The sequence below is a fragment of the Phoca vitulina genome, unplaced genomic scaffold (genome assembly GCF_004348235.1).
Source record: "Phoca vitulina isolate PV1807 unplaced genomic scaffold, GSC_HSeal_1.0 scaffold32, whole genome shotgun sequence".
In the NCBI taxonomy this organism is placed as follows: domain Eukaryota; kingdom Metazoa; phylum Chordata; class Mammalia; order Carnivora; family Phocidae; genus Phoca; species Phoca vitulina.
In genome coordinates, this window is record NW_022589735.1 from 9493011 (window position 1) to 9512806 (window position 19796).

The following is a 19796-nucleotide window of genomic DNA, read 5'->3' on the forward strand; positions in this document are numbered from 1 at the left end:
GGTTTGCAGCTTGCTGCAGATGTGACTCTGCCGCCACCCGGGGGCATGAATCACGGAAGTCTCCTCATCCCCACCATCTGTCAAAGCAAGGCTGGCAGTGCTTCTGGTGCCTGAGCGAGGCTGCGGGCATCTTTTCCTGCCTCTACTGCTTCTACTGTTCAACGCCTTTCGATCTAGAAGGCGTCTGGACTCAGCACGTACTGTAGGTTCGACAGTGGTTAGGATGCTAATAAACGTGGAGATGGGGAAAGTAGACAAGCCAGCAGCACTACGTAGTGGTAACAGATACCTTTATTGTCCCTTAGGACACCGTGTTGCCCATTTGCCTTGTAATATCCATAATCACAGGCTACTTCCTGAAGACGGATGCCTTCAGTAAACAAGCACAAAGGAGAGCTCCAGCACACAATTCCCCAGATGATCAGCAGTCCCCTCTTAGGGATATCGCTAGGGTAGGAACACAGGTTCCCATGACTTGCAGGAGACTTGCTGTGAATCAGAAAGCAGCACGTGGTAGGGAAAGAAAGGTAGCTCAGCCACAGAATTCAAGCATGTGGATGCCTTCCTTCTCCTATATAAATCTCACCATGGGGCGCCTGGGTGGCTCAGTCGTTAAGCGTCTGCCTTCAGCTCAGGTCATGATCCCAGAGTCCTGGGATCGAGCCCCACATCGGGCTCCATGCTCCACAGGAAGCCTGCTTCTCCCTCTCTCACTCCCACTGCTGTGTTCCCTCTCTCACTGTGTCTGTCCCTGTCAAATAAATAAATAAAATCTTTAAAAAAAATAAATAAATAAATCTCACCATGGCCAAGAGAGCGCTACAGCTATTTTACTGGCTCTTTGAGGCTCATCTTGGTATATTTTACCTGCTTAAAAATAGTTTCTGTTGGGTGGAGAGAGGGAAGACACCAGTCTCTTTCTAGGTCCAAGTCTAGCTTAGGCCATCCCCCCTCCAGGACAAGGCAGTCCTAGGTGAGAGCTCCCCATGCCTGGAGGCAAGACAAGCCTCTCATCTGGGCTATCCAAGCCATTAGAAAGGATCCTCATCTTCTGCATCCCCCTCCTGGAAGAAGGAAGTTCCCAGGCCTAATCTGAAAAGGGAACCATGTGAAACCAGAGCACCCCAGAAACGGGACTGCTGACTGGAGATGGGCTGCAGATTTCTTATGTTAAAAAGAGTGGGACTTTATAGTTTACCTTTCCAGTGAGCATTTATTCTCTTGGTTGGACCAGCAGTCCACACACTTGGGTATTTTATTCCTACAGTTGCCCATCTATCACTAGGCACAATGGGTTCAACTCTTAGATTCAGAAATAGCTCTGACAAAGCTGCTTTATGCCAAGTCTGCATGCGTCAAATGACATAAATAGTCAAGCAACTGCATGATGGTACTCATTGTGGACAGCTTCTGTACTCAGCTGGCTGAAGCCACAAAGATAAGGGCTGCTGCTGGCATCAGGAACGCTGAGCATGTATTTTCTGCTGGCAGATGTCCGGTGACTTGTGAGCAGGCAGATAGAAGAAACCTTTCCCCAACACACTGCCACTCAGAAGGAGCTAGCAAAGTGATGCAAGACCGATTAAAAGCCTGAAGAGGCTCTAACTGAGCAAAACATCAGCAAACTTAGCACGGCCCAGAACGGGCATACAGCAGAAGTAAGCTGAACGGTGGTGGGTCATACATGTTCACGGGGTCAGCTAGACCTTTGCCCATTGTCTTCTACAACACCCCAACAACAAAGAAGCCTTGGGTTACAGTGGAAAGGCAGGTGCTCCCGATTTGGACAACAGTTAACTGAAATCTCAACTACGGCATGCTGAGTGTGAACTCAGGACATGTTACTTCATCGTTCATGGCCTCAGTTTCCATATCTGTTGAATGAAGAAAAGGATATCAACATTCTGAGAGCTGTTGTGAGGATTACATTTAAAAGGACAATGCAAGTAAAATGCACAGGATGGTAGTGAGCGGACAGAAGCATGGTCAATAAGATGGAATTATTACTGGAGTGACACTTAAACAGAACACCCACAGGCATCCAAAAAAGCTAATGGCAGGAAGATACGTCTATGATGCTTCAGGTTGCATTCATGTTGTGCTGCCCTTCAACCTTACAGGGATTTTAAATAATAGACATTGCACAGACAGGAAAACACTCTTAATTTCACTAGTATAATTCCAATAAAGTTTCAGTCAGGAAATACTGCAGTGCCTGAAAAAAAAAATGATAGGAAAGCTTAATGCAAAATTACAAATTTGTACAAGTTGTACAAAATACAACTTAAATGAACTTACATTAATTTTAGAACAGTATGCAGGTATGTAATTAAGTTCAGATGAGCTCTCTGCATTTCCTTGTTTCATTAGTATAATTTCACGAGTATTACAGAGAATGCCACTTCATCCCTGGGTAGTTGCCTCAAGACTCGGGCTGTTTTTCAGCTGTCTTAAGTTAAAGAAAAGAGCAGCCCTTGATTTCTTTTCTTCATTAATGAAATCATTAATAATTCTTAGTTTGTAATAGCTCTTCCCAAATGACTATCTTTACTGCATGTTAATATATTTACTGTTCAGGAAAAAAAAAGCTGTTAAAAGAGGTAAGCCACATAATGTAGGAAAAATAAGCTATTAAAGCAAAGGTTTACGAAGGCCAAGAAAATAGGAGAGCAGAGATCAATTCTGAATTGTTGGCCCTGTCAAGATTTTTAACGTCTCAAAGTGCCATCAATTCCTTTCTAATGAGTCTGACATTAAGATTATATGTTATAGTCAAGGACAGTGCCATCACGTTTGTCACAACATTAAGCAATGGTATTTTTTTTTGAGGGTCCCCAAATGTCCTCACCAAAAGAGACTGTTACCCTGTATAAAACCCATCACTAAGGCAAATGCCGTATGGCTTCCTGGCAATCAGTTCCAAATAATGGTGGCGATTTCCGACAACAGCTTTCAAATCAACTTTGAAGCAAACTTTAGTCCTATTGTGTCAAAAAAGAAAATCAAAGTGCAGAACAGTATGTACAGTCTGCTACATTTTATGAAAACCCAAATTAACCCAAATTAAAGGCAGTTTCTGACCTGTTCTTACTTCGGTTTGATCACAAAGCTGAAGAGATTGAGGAAGAATGCTTCTCCTGGAATGTAAATTATTGAATAAAGAAACCATTCATTTTTTAATCAGTTGTGAAGGCCAGGATTTAAAGCATAATAATACAAACAGTATGCCCATAATCCCTTATTAACTTTTCCAGTCTATGTAGCAAGCACATTTTGGTGAGTATGACCGCTAAGAAATACATCAGGTATGGCTGAAAGGAAACAACACCACCTCTTCAGGGTTTTTGAAAAAGATTACTGTTATACCTGTGTTTTATTATAAATAACCAGGTTCTGTCATATTTTATCTTCTTGCCAGCAAATGAAGGACATTGTTTCATAAAGCTTCTAAAATGTACATGAATATTTAATTAAATCATATTTCCTTGAGAAAATAAAGTTCATTCGCATTTATAGCAGACAGTTGTGAGGAGTACATAATTGTCAGAAGACCAGGGTAGCCAGTACCGGTTGCTTGTGGAACAAAACTCCTCAATTTTTAAAACTTTTTTTAAAAAATAAACATACAATCGTAAGTGTTCATTTACTTTAAAAATTCTAAAGATGAAGAAAATTATTGTCTATATATTTAAGTCCTTGTATAAATTACAAAACTCAAGTTTATGTTACAGAGTCCCTTCCCCATAGGAAGCATAAAGCACTTTTGTGGTACCTTTCACCAGTAAATATTTGTATCACATTGAATGTAACAAACAAAATAAAAGTCGATATTGCATCTTTAAGCCTCAAGAGAACATTCTTCTAAGCTGTCTCTCATGATGAATGAGTTTCAAAAGTCATTTGATTGCCACGATTTAACTCAATCTCAAATAAAGATATATAAAAGTAATACATAATTGACTTCAGTAGAAATCTGAAATATCAGTGAACTGCAGACTCTTCTTGCTTGAGGTCAACAAACACCCTTTGGAAGACAACCAAGAGTAGTTTAAGACCAGGATAACAAAATAAAATTATAACAATAATAATTATAATAATAAAAATAACAATAATAAAATAAAAATAACAACAACCAACAATGAGGTAAACTCCCCTTTAAAAAGGCAATATGTGTTGCCTGGACTGTCAGGAGAGAGTTCGATTGTACCTGACACCCAAATGTTTTTCCAACCAGAGTTCAGCCAGTTGCATGGTTGAGGCAAAAGTACTTGCCTTGGATCCTAAGCACATCTTATACTGCTTAGGATCCAAGTTAGGGTCACAATGAACTGCATGGAAAATATGCACCACTCCCACTTCTTGGCTTCTGAAAGGCCTTAAGCCAGATAGAATAACTTTATTGTAGAGATCTACATCTTCCAGTCCCCAGCCTTGTATTGAGGTATCAAATCCCCCTGCACCCAGAAGATCACTTTTATAAATACAGGTAATTCCATATCCATAGTCTCTCCAAAATCCAGTCTTCTTTGAGAAGACAAAGTCATCATCAGTGGGAGGATTTTCCCCATTGGTTACCTTTGGGTCATACTGGCTAAAGATGATGGGGTAGTACACCTGTTGTCCCTGAATTGTATTGTCTCTACACCGTTGGAGAAAGTCTCCTCTGAAGATCAAGTCAACATCACAAAATAGCAGCAAAGTATCATTGTCAAACTGGGAAGAAGCCACTTCAAGACCGAGACCTCTGGAGAACTCTCCCTTCATGGGGATCAAGGTAATTTCTGCTTTAGGGTAGTTGTTCTGATACTCTCTTATCAGCTCAATATGCTTGTTGGAATCTTGGCCAGAATCCCTACTGAAAAGGGTGATGACCAGCTTTACATTCTGCTTTGGAATAAGACAAGTTTTTTCAAAGTTGTCCATGAATCTCAAGAAAATGTCATACCTTCCAATGAGAGGAACAAGAATGTGTATTTTCTTTTCATTGTGCCCTCCCATTTCTTTGGCACCTTGAAAAGAAGATAGTATCTTTAAAGAATTAGATATAAAGGAGAATGACTGAGTGTCACTGTTAATACTCTCCACAAGGCTGTTGACGTCTAGCTCTTCAGTTTCTCTGAAGAAAGGCTTGCTGAACAACTGCTGAAGATAAGCATGACGTCTCACTGGCACAGTCAGTTTCCTCCCCTTGTGTCTCTTATACAAGAGGAGTAAATCCAAAATGTATTCCACCCCATGCATGGGATCAACCCTGCGGTAGCCATACTGAATTTCCTTGAAGTCAATGAGCCGTCCCCTACTCTTGGCGTTTTCATTGATCATCTCCATCACCTGTAGCACGGTGTCATCCAGTGCCGTTCTCAGGATGCTGTTGATGTTCTGTCGAGGAGGCTGGTTCTCAGATGCTGAGTAAAGGAGTTTCCCCGTCAGGAACTCCCATTCTATCACTTCATCTCTCTCCCGAGGCTGGAAGTGGTTGAAAGAAGGCATTACTCCCAGCTGCTGGTCCTCTTTACTCACTTCGCTGTTACTGAGCTTGCTCATCAAAGCACTCTCCCGGTGGAGCTGGATGGTGCGGTAGCGAAGTTCAGAAATTTTGCGGCTGAGCATGTAATTATGAAGCCTGTATTGGTAGGCAGGCCTTTTGTTGGGGTGAAGTGTTATGGCTGCATGGATTTTGCTATTGTGAAGGTCTTGGATATAACCCTTCCGATTATGTTCATAATTTTCATGGAACAGTTGTTGCATCTGAAAAGTGAAAGAAATCAAGATTTTAGAATAAATTTAAAAAGAAAGAAAGCAATAAATGAAAACATTTAAATTATTTAATAGGAATTAGTTATATGGTATTTCCTAACAAAAGTTGACTTGTAAAATTTATATTTAAGCAAAATTAAAATTGTTTTTTTAAAAAAGATTTTGTTTCTTATTTGATAGAGAGAGAGAGTGCAAGTGAGCAGGAGCAGGCAGAGCATCAGGCAGAGGGAGAGGGAGAAGCAGGCTCCCCGCTGAGCAGAGAGCCTGACATGGGGCTGGATCCCAGGACCCCAAGATCGTGACCTGAGCTGAAGGCAGATGCTTAACCGACTGAGCCACCCAGGCAACCCTGAAAATAGTTTCAAAATGTCAGATTCATATGCTCAAATAATGCAAATTAACCTCCTGTTATATACAAACACTGCACACTAACCTCCAGTTATGTATTTTGAAATAAAAAATCTTTGCCTCTCTATTCCTTTTGAAATTGACCCAAAATATCAATGAAAATAAGAATTGAATATACCCAAAACCCCATAAGGGATCATTGTGAAGGAGGGGCAGGGTGGATAGAGCATGGGTTTCCCAAAATAGAGGGTTCACCCTGAGGAGTAAATCCCATGCCATGTTGCTTGGAATGGCAATACCAGACCCGGAGAAGATGTAAGTTTTATTAAGCATTCTGACATAACATCTTTACAGAGTAAGTTCTTGTTAACGTAAGGTGTGACAGAAATTATACTGATCTACACTACTGATCTAAAGGATCATGTCCAAAATTAGACATGCTTGACATCCTTATGAGCCAGAAAGTTGGACTACTAGTCTAGAACAAGTTCACTACTTTAGGTAGAAACAAAATGAGGAAAAACGTAAAGTTATAAGATCACACTTCAAATTGCCAGCTGACTCTTCCTTCTCTGTCAGTAAAGAAACCTCCACCACACCTATTCAAGAGAAGTACCAATGGAGAAGGAAAAGAAAAAGGAGGCGGAGGAAGAAGAGAAAGAGAACTACCAGCAGCAGTAGCAACATGAGATATCTGTAGGTATACTGATGAATAAGGAGGAAAAGAATATTGCAAATTTAAGAATATATATCCAAAGCAAGTAAAAATGACAAATCAAATAAAGAAAATACAATCTTCATAAAACAAGAACTCAAGGAGTAGATACATGAGCTTGAAGAGAAATAAAACCAAAGATGGTTACATTATAAGAACCAAGAAATAGACTTGTGGAAAACACAGGAGGAAGAGACTTGACAAAATTTCGCAAAATAATGGAAACATAAAAGAGAGGTTAAAAGTTTGGAGATATAGAGGTGCCTGGGTGGCTCATTCAGTTAAGCATCTGAATCTTGATTTCGGCTCAGGTCATGATCTCAATGTTGTGAGATCAAGCCCTGTGTTGGGCTCCCCACTCAGTGGGCAGTCTGCTTGAGATTCTCTCTCTCCTTCGCCCTCTGCTCCCCCTGCCCTGCGCGCGCTCTCTCTCTCTCAAAATAAACAAATCTTTAAAAAAAGTTTGCAAATACAAATCTTTGTGTGTGTGTGTATATATATATATATACACACACACACATACACATATATAAATATATATATTTATATGCATTCAAAAGCTTGAATATATATTCAATACACATGGACATATATTAAAGAAGGTAAGATTACATATGTAAAATATATCTGAGGGCCATATTTCCCTTATAATAAAGGCAGATATATATCTATGTGCAATGTGGCCAAGAGAAAAAAGAGCAAAATAAATAAACAAAACCCAATCTGGCTGCAAGTAGGAAAAGAATGAATCTTGTCACATTTTCCATAGCAGCAACAATGCTGAAAAACAGTAGAATACAGCCAAGGAACACCCCAAGGAAGAAAATCAATGACTAATTATTTTATATTCAATGAAGCTACAGCCTAGGTTTATCCCAACCAAGCCAGAGCTCACTTTTTACTGTAAAAAATAACTAGTTTCTAACATGTAAGAACTTATGGCAGAATAGTGGTGATAAATTCTCTGCCACTCCTCCCATCGAGAGATGGGGTCTGTGCCCCTTTCTCTTTTTTTTAAATTATTATGTTATGTTAACCACCATACATTATATCGTTAGTTTTTGATGTAGTGTTCCATGATTCATTGTTTGAGTATAACACACAGTGCTCCATGCAGAGTGTGCCCTCTTTTATACCCATCACCAGGCTAACCCATTCTCCCACCCCTCTCCCCTCTAGAACCCTCAGTTTGTTTTTCAGAGTCCACAGTCTCTCATGGTTCGTCTCCCCCTCCGATTTCCCCCCTTTCATTCTTCCCCTCCTGCTATCTTCTTCTTCTTCTTCTTTTTTTTTTTTTTTAAACATATCATGTATTGTTTGTTTCAGAGGTACAGGTCTGTGATTCAACAGTCTTACACAATTCACAGAGCTCACCATAGCACATACCCTCCCCAATGTCTATCACCCAGCCACCCCATCCCTCCCACCCCCCACCACTCCAGCAACCCTCAGTTTGTTTCCTGAGATTAAGCATTCCTCATATCAGTGAGGTCATATGATACATGTCTTTCTCTGATTGACTTATTTCGCTCATATGCCCCTTTCTCTTGAATCTGAGTGATTCTGTCACTACTTTAACTAAGAGACCACACTAGAAATGACACTGTGCCAGTTTCCAGATTGGCAGCTTCCACTTCTTGTCTTTGGAACACCCACTCTACAGAAGCCAGCTGGGAAGTAACAAGTCTGAGTTAGGTTTCCTTGTTTTGGGCCAGGATCTTCAGGAAAATGTGGTATAGCACAACCTTGTTCCAACCCCAGACTCAGTGAAGAAGTCATCAATATCTTTCTTTAGGACACTAAGTTCCTTTTTATTTCTAATTTGCTAAGAGTTTTATCATGAATGACATTTCAAGTTAATCAAAGGGTTTTTTTCCTGCATCCATTGAGAAGGTTATGTGATACTTTTTTTTTTCCCCGTTATGGTGAATTACTAATGTATTTCCAATATTAAACAATCATTGTATTCCCTGACTAAACCCATCATGATCCTGATATTATGTCCTCTTTATATATGGCTAGATTATATTTGCAAATGTTTGTTTAAAATATACTGTAAAAAAAATTCTTCTCAATTTGATGTATAGGTTCGAATGCAATTCAATACAAATCCCACTCTTTATTAAAAAGAATATGTTGCTTTTGATATTAACAGGCTGATTCTAAAATTTATATAGAAATGAAAAGTCAAGGATATTCAAGACAATGTTAAAAAAAGATACACCACAGATTTAAAAAGTTATAGAAATTTAGATAGTATAATATTGATACAAGGATAAACAAATAAAACAAAGGACCAAAATAATCCACAAATAAACCTACACATGACTTATGACATCACTCGATTTATGACAAATAAGACACTGGGGAGTGGAGAAAGGGTGGATCTTTCCCATCAATAATGCAAGGTCAGTTGGTATTCATGTGGAAAAAAGTAAAAACTGACCCCCTACATTCCCCCTGCCAAATCTATCCCAGATGGATTGTTGATATAAATATAAAAGGTACAAAAATAAAATAAGCTTTCTAAAAGTTAACATAAAAAATATCTGCATGACTTTTGGTTAGGTACAGAATTCTTAAATATGACACAAGATACCAACCATAAAATCAGATTAATGAATTGGACTACATTAAAATTAATAACTGTTCCTCAAAAACAACATTAAAAGATTATAAAAGATAAACTACAGAGTGGGAGAAGATATTTTTATCAGATATTACCAAAAAGGACTAATACCGAGAATATGTAATGAACCTAGACAAATTAGTGAGGAAGAAGGACAAACCAGCTGAAAATGGGGGAAACAAAACAAAACAAAACAAAAAAACCTGAATGGGGACATTGCAAAAGAGAATATGCAAATGCCCAATAAACAAACAAAAACATTCTGTAGGTCATTCCTCATCAGGGTGATGCAATTTAAAGTCATAATGTGATAACATTACAGACCTGCAAGAATGCTAAAACTAAACAGACTGATAATACATTGCCAGAATTTGGAACTCTCACACATGGGTGATGAGGATGGAACTTGGTTCAACCACTGAGGAAAATTTATTGACTAAAATGAACATATACATTCCCTATAACTCAGTATTTTCTACTCTTAGATATATACCCAATATAAATATATTCATACATATACCTAAAAATATATATAAGAGTTTTCATCGCAGCATTATTCAAAATACACCCAACTGAAGGCAACCCAAATTTGTATCAAGAGTAGCATAGATAAATAAATGTCCTATATTCATATAATGACAATACATCAGTTAAAATAAATGAAATATTACAACAATGTGGAGAAATCTCACAATGAAACAAGACGTATACAAAAGAATACATTTTGTTTGATTCTATTTACATGGAGTTCAGAAACAGGTAAAGCTAACCTATGCTATTAGCTGTTAGAATAGTAATAAAAATTCAAATAAGTGGGTGGAGAGCTCTAGAGTGCTGTTAATATTCTATTTGTTGATGTAGGTCATGGTGACATGCATGTATTTGATTTGTTAACATTCATCGAGCTGTTACTTAAGATATGTTTGTTTATTATACTCCAATTATTAAGATTTGGTTTTGAAATTGTGATAAATATGTATGTAGAGTTAGGTAGGTTTTTCTGATATGTATGTACATAAACAAGTGTGGACATGTGGATGGAGAGGTGGGGGGGGAAGAGAGAGACGGAGGGGGGGGCGGGGAAGGAGATAAATCACAGAAGTTTAACTAGAGAAGGTGACCTAAAAGGAGTAAGACCAGTACTACTGCAGATTCTTTATCTCCGGTATTTCATCTGAGATACTCAGATTTTCAAATCACTATCAGAAGAATATAACAACAGATATTTAGAAGAGGATTTTGGACTTGATTCAAAACAGAAGTTCAACTGCATCCAATATTTTTTTTCTCAAAACACATGCTGACTTTTATTTAAAATTCTGTTTAATGATAAATCAAATTAAATTCATAATTTGCAGTAGGCCGTTATATCTCCCTTTTTGTGGTATTATCATTTATTACTGAAATTGCGTTCAGTATTTTACATTATATAATTTTCCACAGATTTTTATTTCTTTTTATGCAAGAAGGTAAAAAAAATAGATTTCTGATCACATATGAACTATTAATTATACCACCTGTAAAAGGTATTGGCTATATGAAACTATTCTTTTTTTTTTTAAGATTTTATTTATTTGAGAGAGAGAGAGAAAGCACAAGCAGGGGGGAGGAGGAGAAGCAGGCTCCCCACTGAGCTGGGAGCCCGACGACATGGAGCTCAATTCCAGGACCCTGGTCAGATCATGACCTGAGTCGAAGGTAGATGCTTCACTGACTGAGCTCCCCAAAACTATTCTTTCTTTAGGCATGCTTTACAGGACTAAGAAAAAGGGGGGCAATGCTAGAAACAATGCTCAGAGGAAACTCTCTTTTAGTGCTATTAAAGTGATTAATACTGCATAATTTGATAAATTTAATATTACAAATAGACAAAGACAGTGATGGGGCAATCCTTGAAAACAGTGTATTCATACACATTCTAGGAAGTACAGTAATGATGAAAACGTCTTGAATTTATCATGTTTTCCATGAAGAAGCATAGAACATATCCAAATTTCCTATTTTTAAACATAGGGAGGTCCAAGCTATACAGCATAAATGTGAGAATGTTTAAGAGCCTGGCTATGAAGTCAGCCAGATCTGGATTTGAGTACTGGTTCCACCATTTCTAAGCCATTTCCTAGCCAATCTGTCTAAGTCTCAGTCTCCTTATCTATAAAAGGAAAGGTGTCAACTACCACAATGTATATTAAAATGTTGCTCTATAAGAAAAATATATATACAATGCTAAACATTGTGTCTGGCACATAGAAAACACTCAGTAAATGATAACTGTGTATAAGTAACAGTTCGAGGATTTGCCAATCTCCTCAGGAGGCTGTTCTTGTTAGCTAGTTTTCAGAGAAGGAGGATGGCACCCTTTCCTTGGCTTGCTTCATCTTTGCTTATCTCTGGAAATGCTTGGAAACAGTTACAATTGGCTACACACACTCAAGTGCTTTAATGTATCAAACATGCCATTGAGGCATCTTCTCCTAACAAGAGAGCTCAACATTTTACTCTAAGAAAGATAAATTATTAAGTGATTTAACCAAGGGACAAGTGAGATATAAGACATCACAACTATAGCTAGAACAAGTAGCCGGTTTTTGTGACTTGTCACACTAAATTTTGAATGTAGCAAAATTGTTTTTAAAAAAAAGTGTAAAATTTACTTTTAAAATTATATGAGCTTGTTTGAAATAATTCAGGACCTCTAATATAGGTGGACTTCTTCTTTACAGAACTTTCAATTGATTTCATGCTCCTTCCAGAGATTTACACTGGAAGGGGAAAATCATTTCACACCAACAAAATCATGGCAGCAATTAACATCAGTGTGTCCTGACAGACCCTAGTGCTTCAACTGTTTCCACCCAAATCTCACTCCCTGGTAAGAAAATTACCTGAGAGGCTACAGAAAAATCTATTATAAAAAGCAGAGAGCAGAACAGATGCCAAGAAATAGTGGTACATTGTTATTAGTCTTCTACTATATTAAACTTCCATTTCTCCCTTAGATTTATTAGTAATGAAAGCAAAACACAGATAACTTCTGGAATGATCACAGTTATGTCAATAAAGGACTTCCATTTCAGCAATGAAATCTTCAAAGAAACAGTAAGGGGTTGACTGCAAACAGGCACAAAGTAACTTTTGGGGCAATGCAAAGTTCTGAAAACTAGATTTGTTAATTGTTGTACAACTGTATAAATCTACTAAATATTACTAAACTGTACATTTACAGGGGAGACTTTTGTAGAATGTAAATTATACCTTTAAAAAAGGCAATTTTTAAAAGACACAGGGAATGCTAAAAATAATATACAGCAAACTCCATCTTTAAAAACGAAAAGACCGGAATAATACATAGTCACCGAAATATGTGTATATTTTCCAAAAGCTGATAAGGTTGAGGTGGGTCATCTGGAAACAAGTGGGGACAAAAGGCCAAGCAGAGCAATGTCAGGGGCAGAAGGGCCCAAAGGACAGAAGATCTCAGAAATAACCAGGAAGAACACACAACCTGACAACGTAGGGTATAAAACCTATTCTGCGTAGACAACTATGGGTGTAGGAGCTGAGGTGACCTCGGGGTGGGGGCAAATAAACTCTGATGGAAATGTTCTGTTTCAGAGAAGAAGAGGCAGAGATACAGAACTCAAAGAATTAAGTAGCTAAGCTTTGTTTTCATAAGGCAGGTTTAACGTGAGGCAGCAGAGAGGACCAAAGCCTTTTCTTTGTTGAAATCAGCAAGCCTAGAACTGTGACAAACATCTCTGCTAAAATAAATCTGTGGTGAAGAGCTTGTCCAGGGAAAAGTAATTTTTCCAGCCAGGAATAAGTATGTTTTCTAAAAAAAGGAACACAGTACACATTAACACGAAGTTTCTATAAGAAAAAGAGACCACATGAAAAACTAGCCTCTGCCCTCCCCCTCCAACCCCACCAAAAAACAGAAGACATGGAACTGAGGGCAACATTTAAGCAAGTGTTTCAAAAACATAAGAAGCACTTTCCTCTATCTTTGAAGACAACAAAGTAGAAATAAAATATCTCAAAGATGTGATGGGGAGATGAAATGTCAGTTCACAGAACTAAAAAATAAAGAAAGCATAACAAATAAACTATCACAGACATGAAAACAAAATCAGAAGGAAAGGAAAAGAAGAGACATCATGGAAAGCTCAGTAAGGGATAGAAAAGATGGGAAGTAGGAAAGCTTAGGGACACCTGGCTGGTTTAGTCGGTGGGGTGTGCAACTCTTGATCTCAGGGTTTTGAGTTCGAGCTCCATGATGGGTGTAGAGATTACTTAAAAAAAAAAAAAAAAATCTCAAAAAAAAAAAAGAAAGGAAAGCTTAAAAAAGTGGAATAGAGAGGCGCCTTGGTGGCTCAGTCAGTTAAGTGTCCAACTCTTGATTTTAGCTTAGGTCATGATCTCAGGGTCATGGGATTGAGCCCTGTGTGGGGCTCTGTCCTCAGTGGGGAGCCTGTCTGAGATTCTCTCTCTCCCTCTGTCCCTCCCCCAGCTTGCTCTCTCCCCCTCCTCTCTCTCTCTCCTTCTCTCAAATGAATATTTTTTTAAAAAATGGAATAGAAATAAAGAGTTACAAAGGATTAGAAAAATTACTTAGAAGAGTACCTGGTGTATAGTAACTGCTGTTTATCAATAAGGGTCATAATAATAGGTATTATTATTATTGTACTCATTTGTTTTTACTATTATTAGTATTGAATAAGTGAGCAATTGAGGATGGTCTTAAGTTTTCCTTAAAAAATAATTCAAATATGCTCAGTGTAGCCATCATTTGACCTCAGATTATCATCTAAAAACTAAAAAGCTGAATTGTCTTCAAGACGTCTCTGTTGAAACAAAGGAGAAATTAGAGGCCATGCCATTATTGAAAACCTGTTCATGAACATTTTTCATGTTCTCTATTAAGAAAATGGTTGCATTAATTTTTCTCTATTAAGGAGAAAATTCCTTACTTTATTTGTCTAAAGAAGCTATTTCAATTTAGTACAAGTTCTTTTGTTCTCCTTAAGCCACTCTATTTATTGTTAAAAGAAAGGATCTTCTAACTTAGAAAACTCTCTTTGAATCTCTTCCTACAAATGAGATTAAGGAGGATTTATAGAAAAAAGACATTCCTGTTCTAGGAAGTACAGACTCTGCAAATTAGAATAATTTATGAATGTGAACAAGAAATAATAAATCATTTAAGTCGTGTAAAATATAATGGCAAATGTGCACCTAAGGGTAGGGTAATTTGCTTTGCAAATATTTAAACTCATTTTATTCTCTATGATTTAGTTATGCAATACTATGTAACTAAATGGGGAGTCTTATTATCCTTAAAGCAAATGCCTAATGATCTTTCTTTTATTCTATAAAAACAGTAAATATGAAGGTATATGCAAAATAGTGAATTTTCAAATTAACACTATTATTTTCCCTCAATTATTATCTTCACATATTAATAGTAAAATTCTTAAAGTATTTCTCACTTCTCTGTACCCGGGGCGCCTGGCTGGATCGGTTGGAGGAGCATGTGACTTGTCTCAGGGTTGTGAGTTGGAGCCCCACTCTGGGTGTAGGGATTACTTAAACATAAAGTCTTAAAAAAAAAAACTGTACCCACTTCTAAATATTAAAGAGAAGAAATGAGCTTGGGAAAAAAGATTCATCTATCATTTTATAATCATAGAGTGAATGAGAAAAATATTAAAGGATACAGCTTGAATAAGTTGTTGAATGCAAAGATCTAGTTTAAGTGTGATATGCTATGCCCTTCCTCATATCATCTATATATGTTTGTCACATAAAATTAAGACCATAAAATAATACTCTTAATGCTACTAAGACTTATAACAATAATAGCACCTTGGAAATAACCACATCTAATCTATAAACTCTAAAAATTCTATGTCCAACATGCGATAAAATTATATGGAACTAAATACATGTGTATGTACCTACCCACACACAAAAATAAATACAAGGAAAACTGGGGTAATTGGAATAAGATAAGTGGAATATATCGAAGTCAATGTCCTGGTTGTGATGTTTAACTACACTTTTTCAAGATTTTGCCCCTGGGGGAAACTGGTTAAGAGGTACATGGAATTTCTTTGCAATACTTTTTATTTTTTACAGAAGTACACAAATCAATAATTGTCTCAAAATAAAAGGTTTAATTAAAAATCACATGCAGGGGTGCTTGGGTGGTGCAGTCAGTTGAATGTCTGACTTTCAGTCTGGGCTCAGGTCGTGATCTTGGGGTTGTGGGATCGAGCCCATCAACAGGCTCTGCGCTCAGCGCAGAATCTGCTTGAGACTCTCTCTGTCCCTAGAATAAATAAACAAATCTTTAAAAAAATGATGTGCAAAAAATTTTAAATAAAATGTCTTTTTTTTTTAAGAAATCACCCCCAAAGAATACTTAAAAAAAAAAAAAAGATTTATTTATTTGACAGAGAGGGAGAACGAGAAAGAGAGAGAGAGAGAGCACAAGCAGGGGGAGTGGCAGGCAGAGGGAGAGGGAGAAGCAGGCTCCCTGCTGAGCAAGGAGCTGGACATGGGGTTGGATCCCAGGACCCGGGATCATGACGTGAGCCAAAGGCAGATGCTTAACTGACTGAGCCACTTTTAGGATACTAAAAGCAGCAAGTATTGAAAACTTGTAGTCCAAAGGATGCAGATGTGATGTTGCGTTTTTTTTCTTGGTAATCCCAATGTTCTAAATGAATTTGAATTTTAAAAAAAAATGTTAAGTGAGCAGTGCATTTTCCAGCTATTCTCAGTCTCATAGATTTTCTTTATGTTTATTTCATGAATTTCAGTTGCCTGAGAGTATCTGTTCTTGGATAGCCTTTTAAAGTAACTTAAAAAACCTTAAAATGTCTTTTCCTTTTGAAATCCTGTCACATGCTACAACATTGATGAACCTTGAGGACATAATACTAAATGAAATAAGCTAGTCACAAAAAGACAAATTGTGTATGAGTCCACTTACATGAAGTACCTAAAGTAGTCACACTCATAGAAACAGAAAGCAGAATGGTAGTTTCCAGGGGCTGGGGGAATGGGGAATGGAGAGTTGTTTAATGGGTATAGAGTTTCAGTTTTGCAAGAAGAAAAGTTCTCGAGATTTGATGTAAAACAATGTGAATATAGTTGACCCTATTGAATTGTATACTTAAACATGATTAAAATGGTAAAAAAAATTTTTCCTTTTCCTTTTATTTCACATGATCCTCACCTTTCCTAAAGAGGAATACAAGTCACAGTGTGGCCAATTAATATACTTTGTTATAAATGGTTTACTCCGGATTAGCTTCATTCATGGGCAAGATCTCTCTCCTGATAGCAAACAATATTCCCTTTGGCCATAGCTAAACATTTTGCAAATTCTAATTCCACAGAAAGAAAAGCAGACCTTGACACCCACACAAGGGCAGAGAAGTGATATAAGAAACACTGAATGCTGCTGATAGCAATGAACACGGCACCGGGCTGTACCTAGGGCCAGATCACTCTCAGATTTCCCAGTTTCCAAGGACAGTAATTCCTCTTCTGTTTCAGGTAGGTTCGTTGTGCAGCTTAACCTGCAACCTAAAGAATCCTGTCATAAGTGATCTGATAAGTTCGTACCTTTTTAATTTCAGCTTGTACTAATGCTCTGTATGCTTTGCCTCTGTTTAATTAGCTAGTTGAATCTTCACTGAAATCCTATGGACAGTCTGTACCATTAAAACTTCTCTTCCTGTTACATTTCATTTTGTTAGCTATTTTAGTTTAAAAAAAAACCTGTCAGACAACACAGAAAATAGCTTCCAGATACTAACTCTTATATGTGGTGAAGTTTTCTCAACAGTATATATTTTCTACAGTTTAAAAATATGTCAGACAACACAGAAAATAACCACGGGATATAGATTCCCCAGCAGGGAAATTCTGAACACATGCTTTCTAAGGCAAATATCAAAGAGATTTAAATCCAGAAAGAAATCACTAAGGTAATGAGATGTCAGTTTATAACGGTATCATGGCAGTAACCATTTCTTAGTTTATTATTATTTTTTTTTAATTTTATTCATTTTTCTTAAGTAAACTCCATGCATAACGTGGGGCTTGAACTCATGACCCCAAGACCAAGAGTCACTTGCTTTACCGACTGAGCCAGCCAGGTACGCCAATCATTTGTTAGTTTAAATAAATCCATATATCTTAATTAAATTACCCTGTTATCAATAAAATAATACTACAATCAAAAACACAAAACTAAACTAGTGATAATTGAACTTGACTGCTCATCAATTTGACTGACTTAGCCTGATGTCTCCACACTGAGGCAGGGACCATATATATATAGTTAAGATAATGGTGGACGACTGTTGAAACTTAAAACAATTCACTTCCCCTGTACAGATATTTTTAAAGTTTTGGTATTAATTGTCAAGTAAATGTTTTGTATTCACTCTTTCCTTAAACCTTTTGTTCTATTCACAATTTTTTAGAGAGAAGAGGCAAAGAGGAATTTCAAGGGGTTTTCAAGTTGGCACTTTGCAAACACGCACACAACCTTCATTCATGTAACATCAATGTAAGTTAACTACTCCCTTCACCGGTGATTTAATTGTCACACCATAACTAATAACAGACAATGGGAAGGAGGGAGGTTATCACTTCCGAATTAGGCTTGAAGAACTTTGTAAAACAAAATGTCAAGATAGTAGTTTCCATACAATTTTGAAAATGTAAACACAATTAATGATGTATTATATCCACGGGAGGAAATATACTGACTCCACGATGGCACTGACAATGCATAAAATTATACCTCACTTTCCAAATAAGAGAAAAAGATCTACTTTTTAATTCATGGGTTTTATTTCAGTTAGGAAAGCTTTCAAACTCCAAGGAGAGTCCTACTTAACTAAAGGTGCTGAAGTTAAGGTCAAAGATCTTCTTTCTTATTTTTGCTGCAGATTTTTTATTTCCATTTTTCCAAACTCAAGCAACCAGTCATTTAACCTCATGAAAGATTTATCACAACTATTCTAATTCTGCACAAACATCATGCCTTCCGCTAATGGAGAAGGTAGAAGAATGGGGCAGATAAGGACTGGGGCTGTTAAAATAAAAAAAACGAACAGTGAGTGACCAGCCCAGAAAATTCCCTGAGCCGACAAACCCAGTTAGGGATACACACAAAATTTAATATAGCTTATTGGGCAAGACTAACTTGATCTCAGTCTTTTCTTGCTTATGCCCCTGTAAATCATAAGCAAAACTTGAACTGATTTCCAAGGTTGATATGAGATAACCACTGAGCAATTCCCTATCATTCAAAAAAAAATTCTGATATTATAATCAATCACTGAAGAATAAACAGTCACTGCCTTCCTACTATCTAAGCTGCTTTATAAAAATATATCCCTGAGCCTCCTTCTATGTTTTGGTTTAGTGCTCCCAGTTTTCTTTTTTTTTAAATATTTCATTTATTTGTCAGAGAAAGAGAGAGCACAAGCAGGGGGAGTGGCAGAGGGAGAAGCAGGTTCCCCACTGAGCAGGGAGCCCGATGTGGGACTTGATCCCAGGACCCCGGGACCACGACCCAAGCTGAAGGCAGCCTCCCAACCGACTGAGCCACCCAGGTGTCCCATGAGTGCTCCCAGTTTTCAAACTGTCTTTTTGGTCTGTGCACGATAAACTTTCACTAATTTCTACTTCTGGTGATCCACTGGTTTTACTTGTGTTATCTCTGAACTTCTGACAGGGCAAATTTAGGATATTTTGTTTAAAGGATGACATATACTTCTGTAATTATGGACTTTGGCTACATGACAATTTTTAGTGATAATCATTAATATTCCTATAGCAACCTCCAGGGCAACGTGGAATGCTGTTTGTAAGAAGCTAAAACTTGATGACCTTCCAACAAATAGAAGGAGGGCCATTACGCAGTGTTCAATGTTAACTGGTTTATGCGCAGTTTCTTAGGTCAGTAGAAGGTACATGTTCAAATAGAGTCTGAAATGAAAATAAGACATTATATTGTTAAGATTTAAGAGTAAAAATGTCATATTCCTTATGTATAAAAGGGACTTCAGCTGTCAGTACATTCAGAGGACAGTCTTACTGGATCAATTGGATTAGACAACACAGTGCATGGCCATGTATACAACAGATGCTCAAGGAAGCTGGTGGAATCCAATTAATATAAACATGGAAAACATGAAAAAGATAACCTAATAGATTCTCTGATAATATGACAATTTCTTTCAGTAGTTTTCCCTGACCAAAGCGTTCCTGATCCAGTCGTCTCCAACCTTCTGGCTGCCTCTCTTACTTGCAGAATAA

General features: G+C 37.4%; 1 protein-coding gene across 3 annotated transcripts in view; it reads right to left on the bottom strand.

The window, feature by feature from the left end:
* Window positions 1-750: 750 nt before the first annotated feature.
* The window catches only part of CHSY3 (chondroitin sulfate synthase 3), a 300254-nt gene continuing 281208 nt past the window's right edge, over window positions 751-19796 (bottom strand). Inside the window, exons 3-4 of one of the 3 annotated variants that reach the window (XR_004301904.1) lie at window positions 3082-5748; window positions 751-2215 (exon numbers count right to left, since the gene is read on the bottom strand). Coding sequence is in view for 1 of the 3 variants with exons in the window: in XM_032425089.1 (XP_032280980.1) it covers window positions 4186-5748 (1563 nt within the window). In the remaining 2 variants the exon portion in view is untranslated. Of the gene's footprint in view, window positions 5749-19796 lie in introns of all 3 variants that reach the window. The other 2 variants (XR_004301903.1, XM_032425089.1) reach the window with 2 other exon arrangements.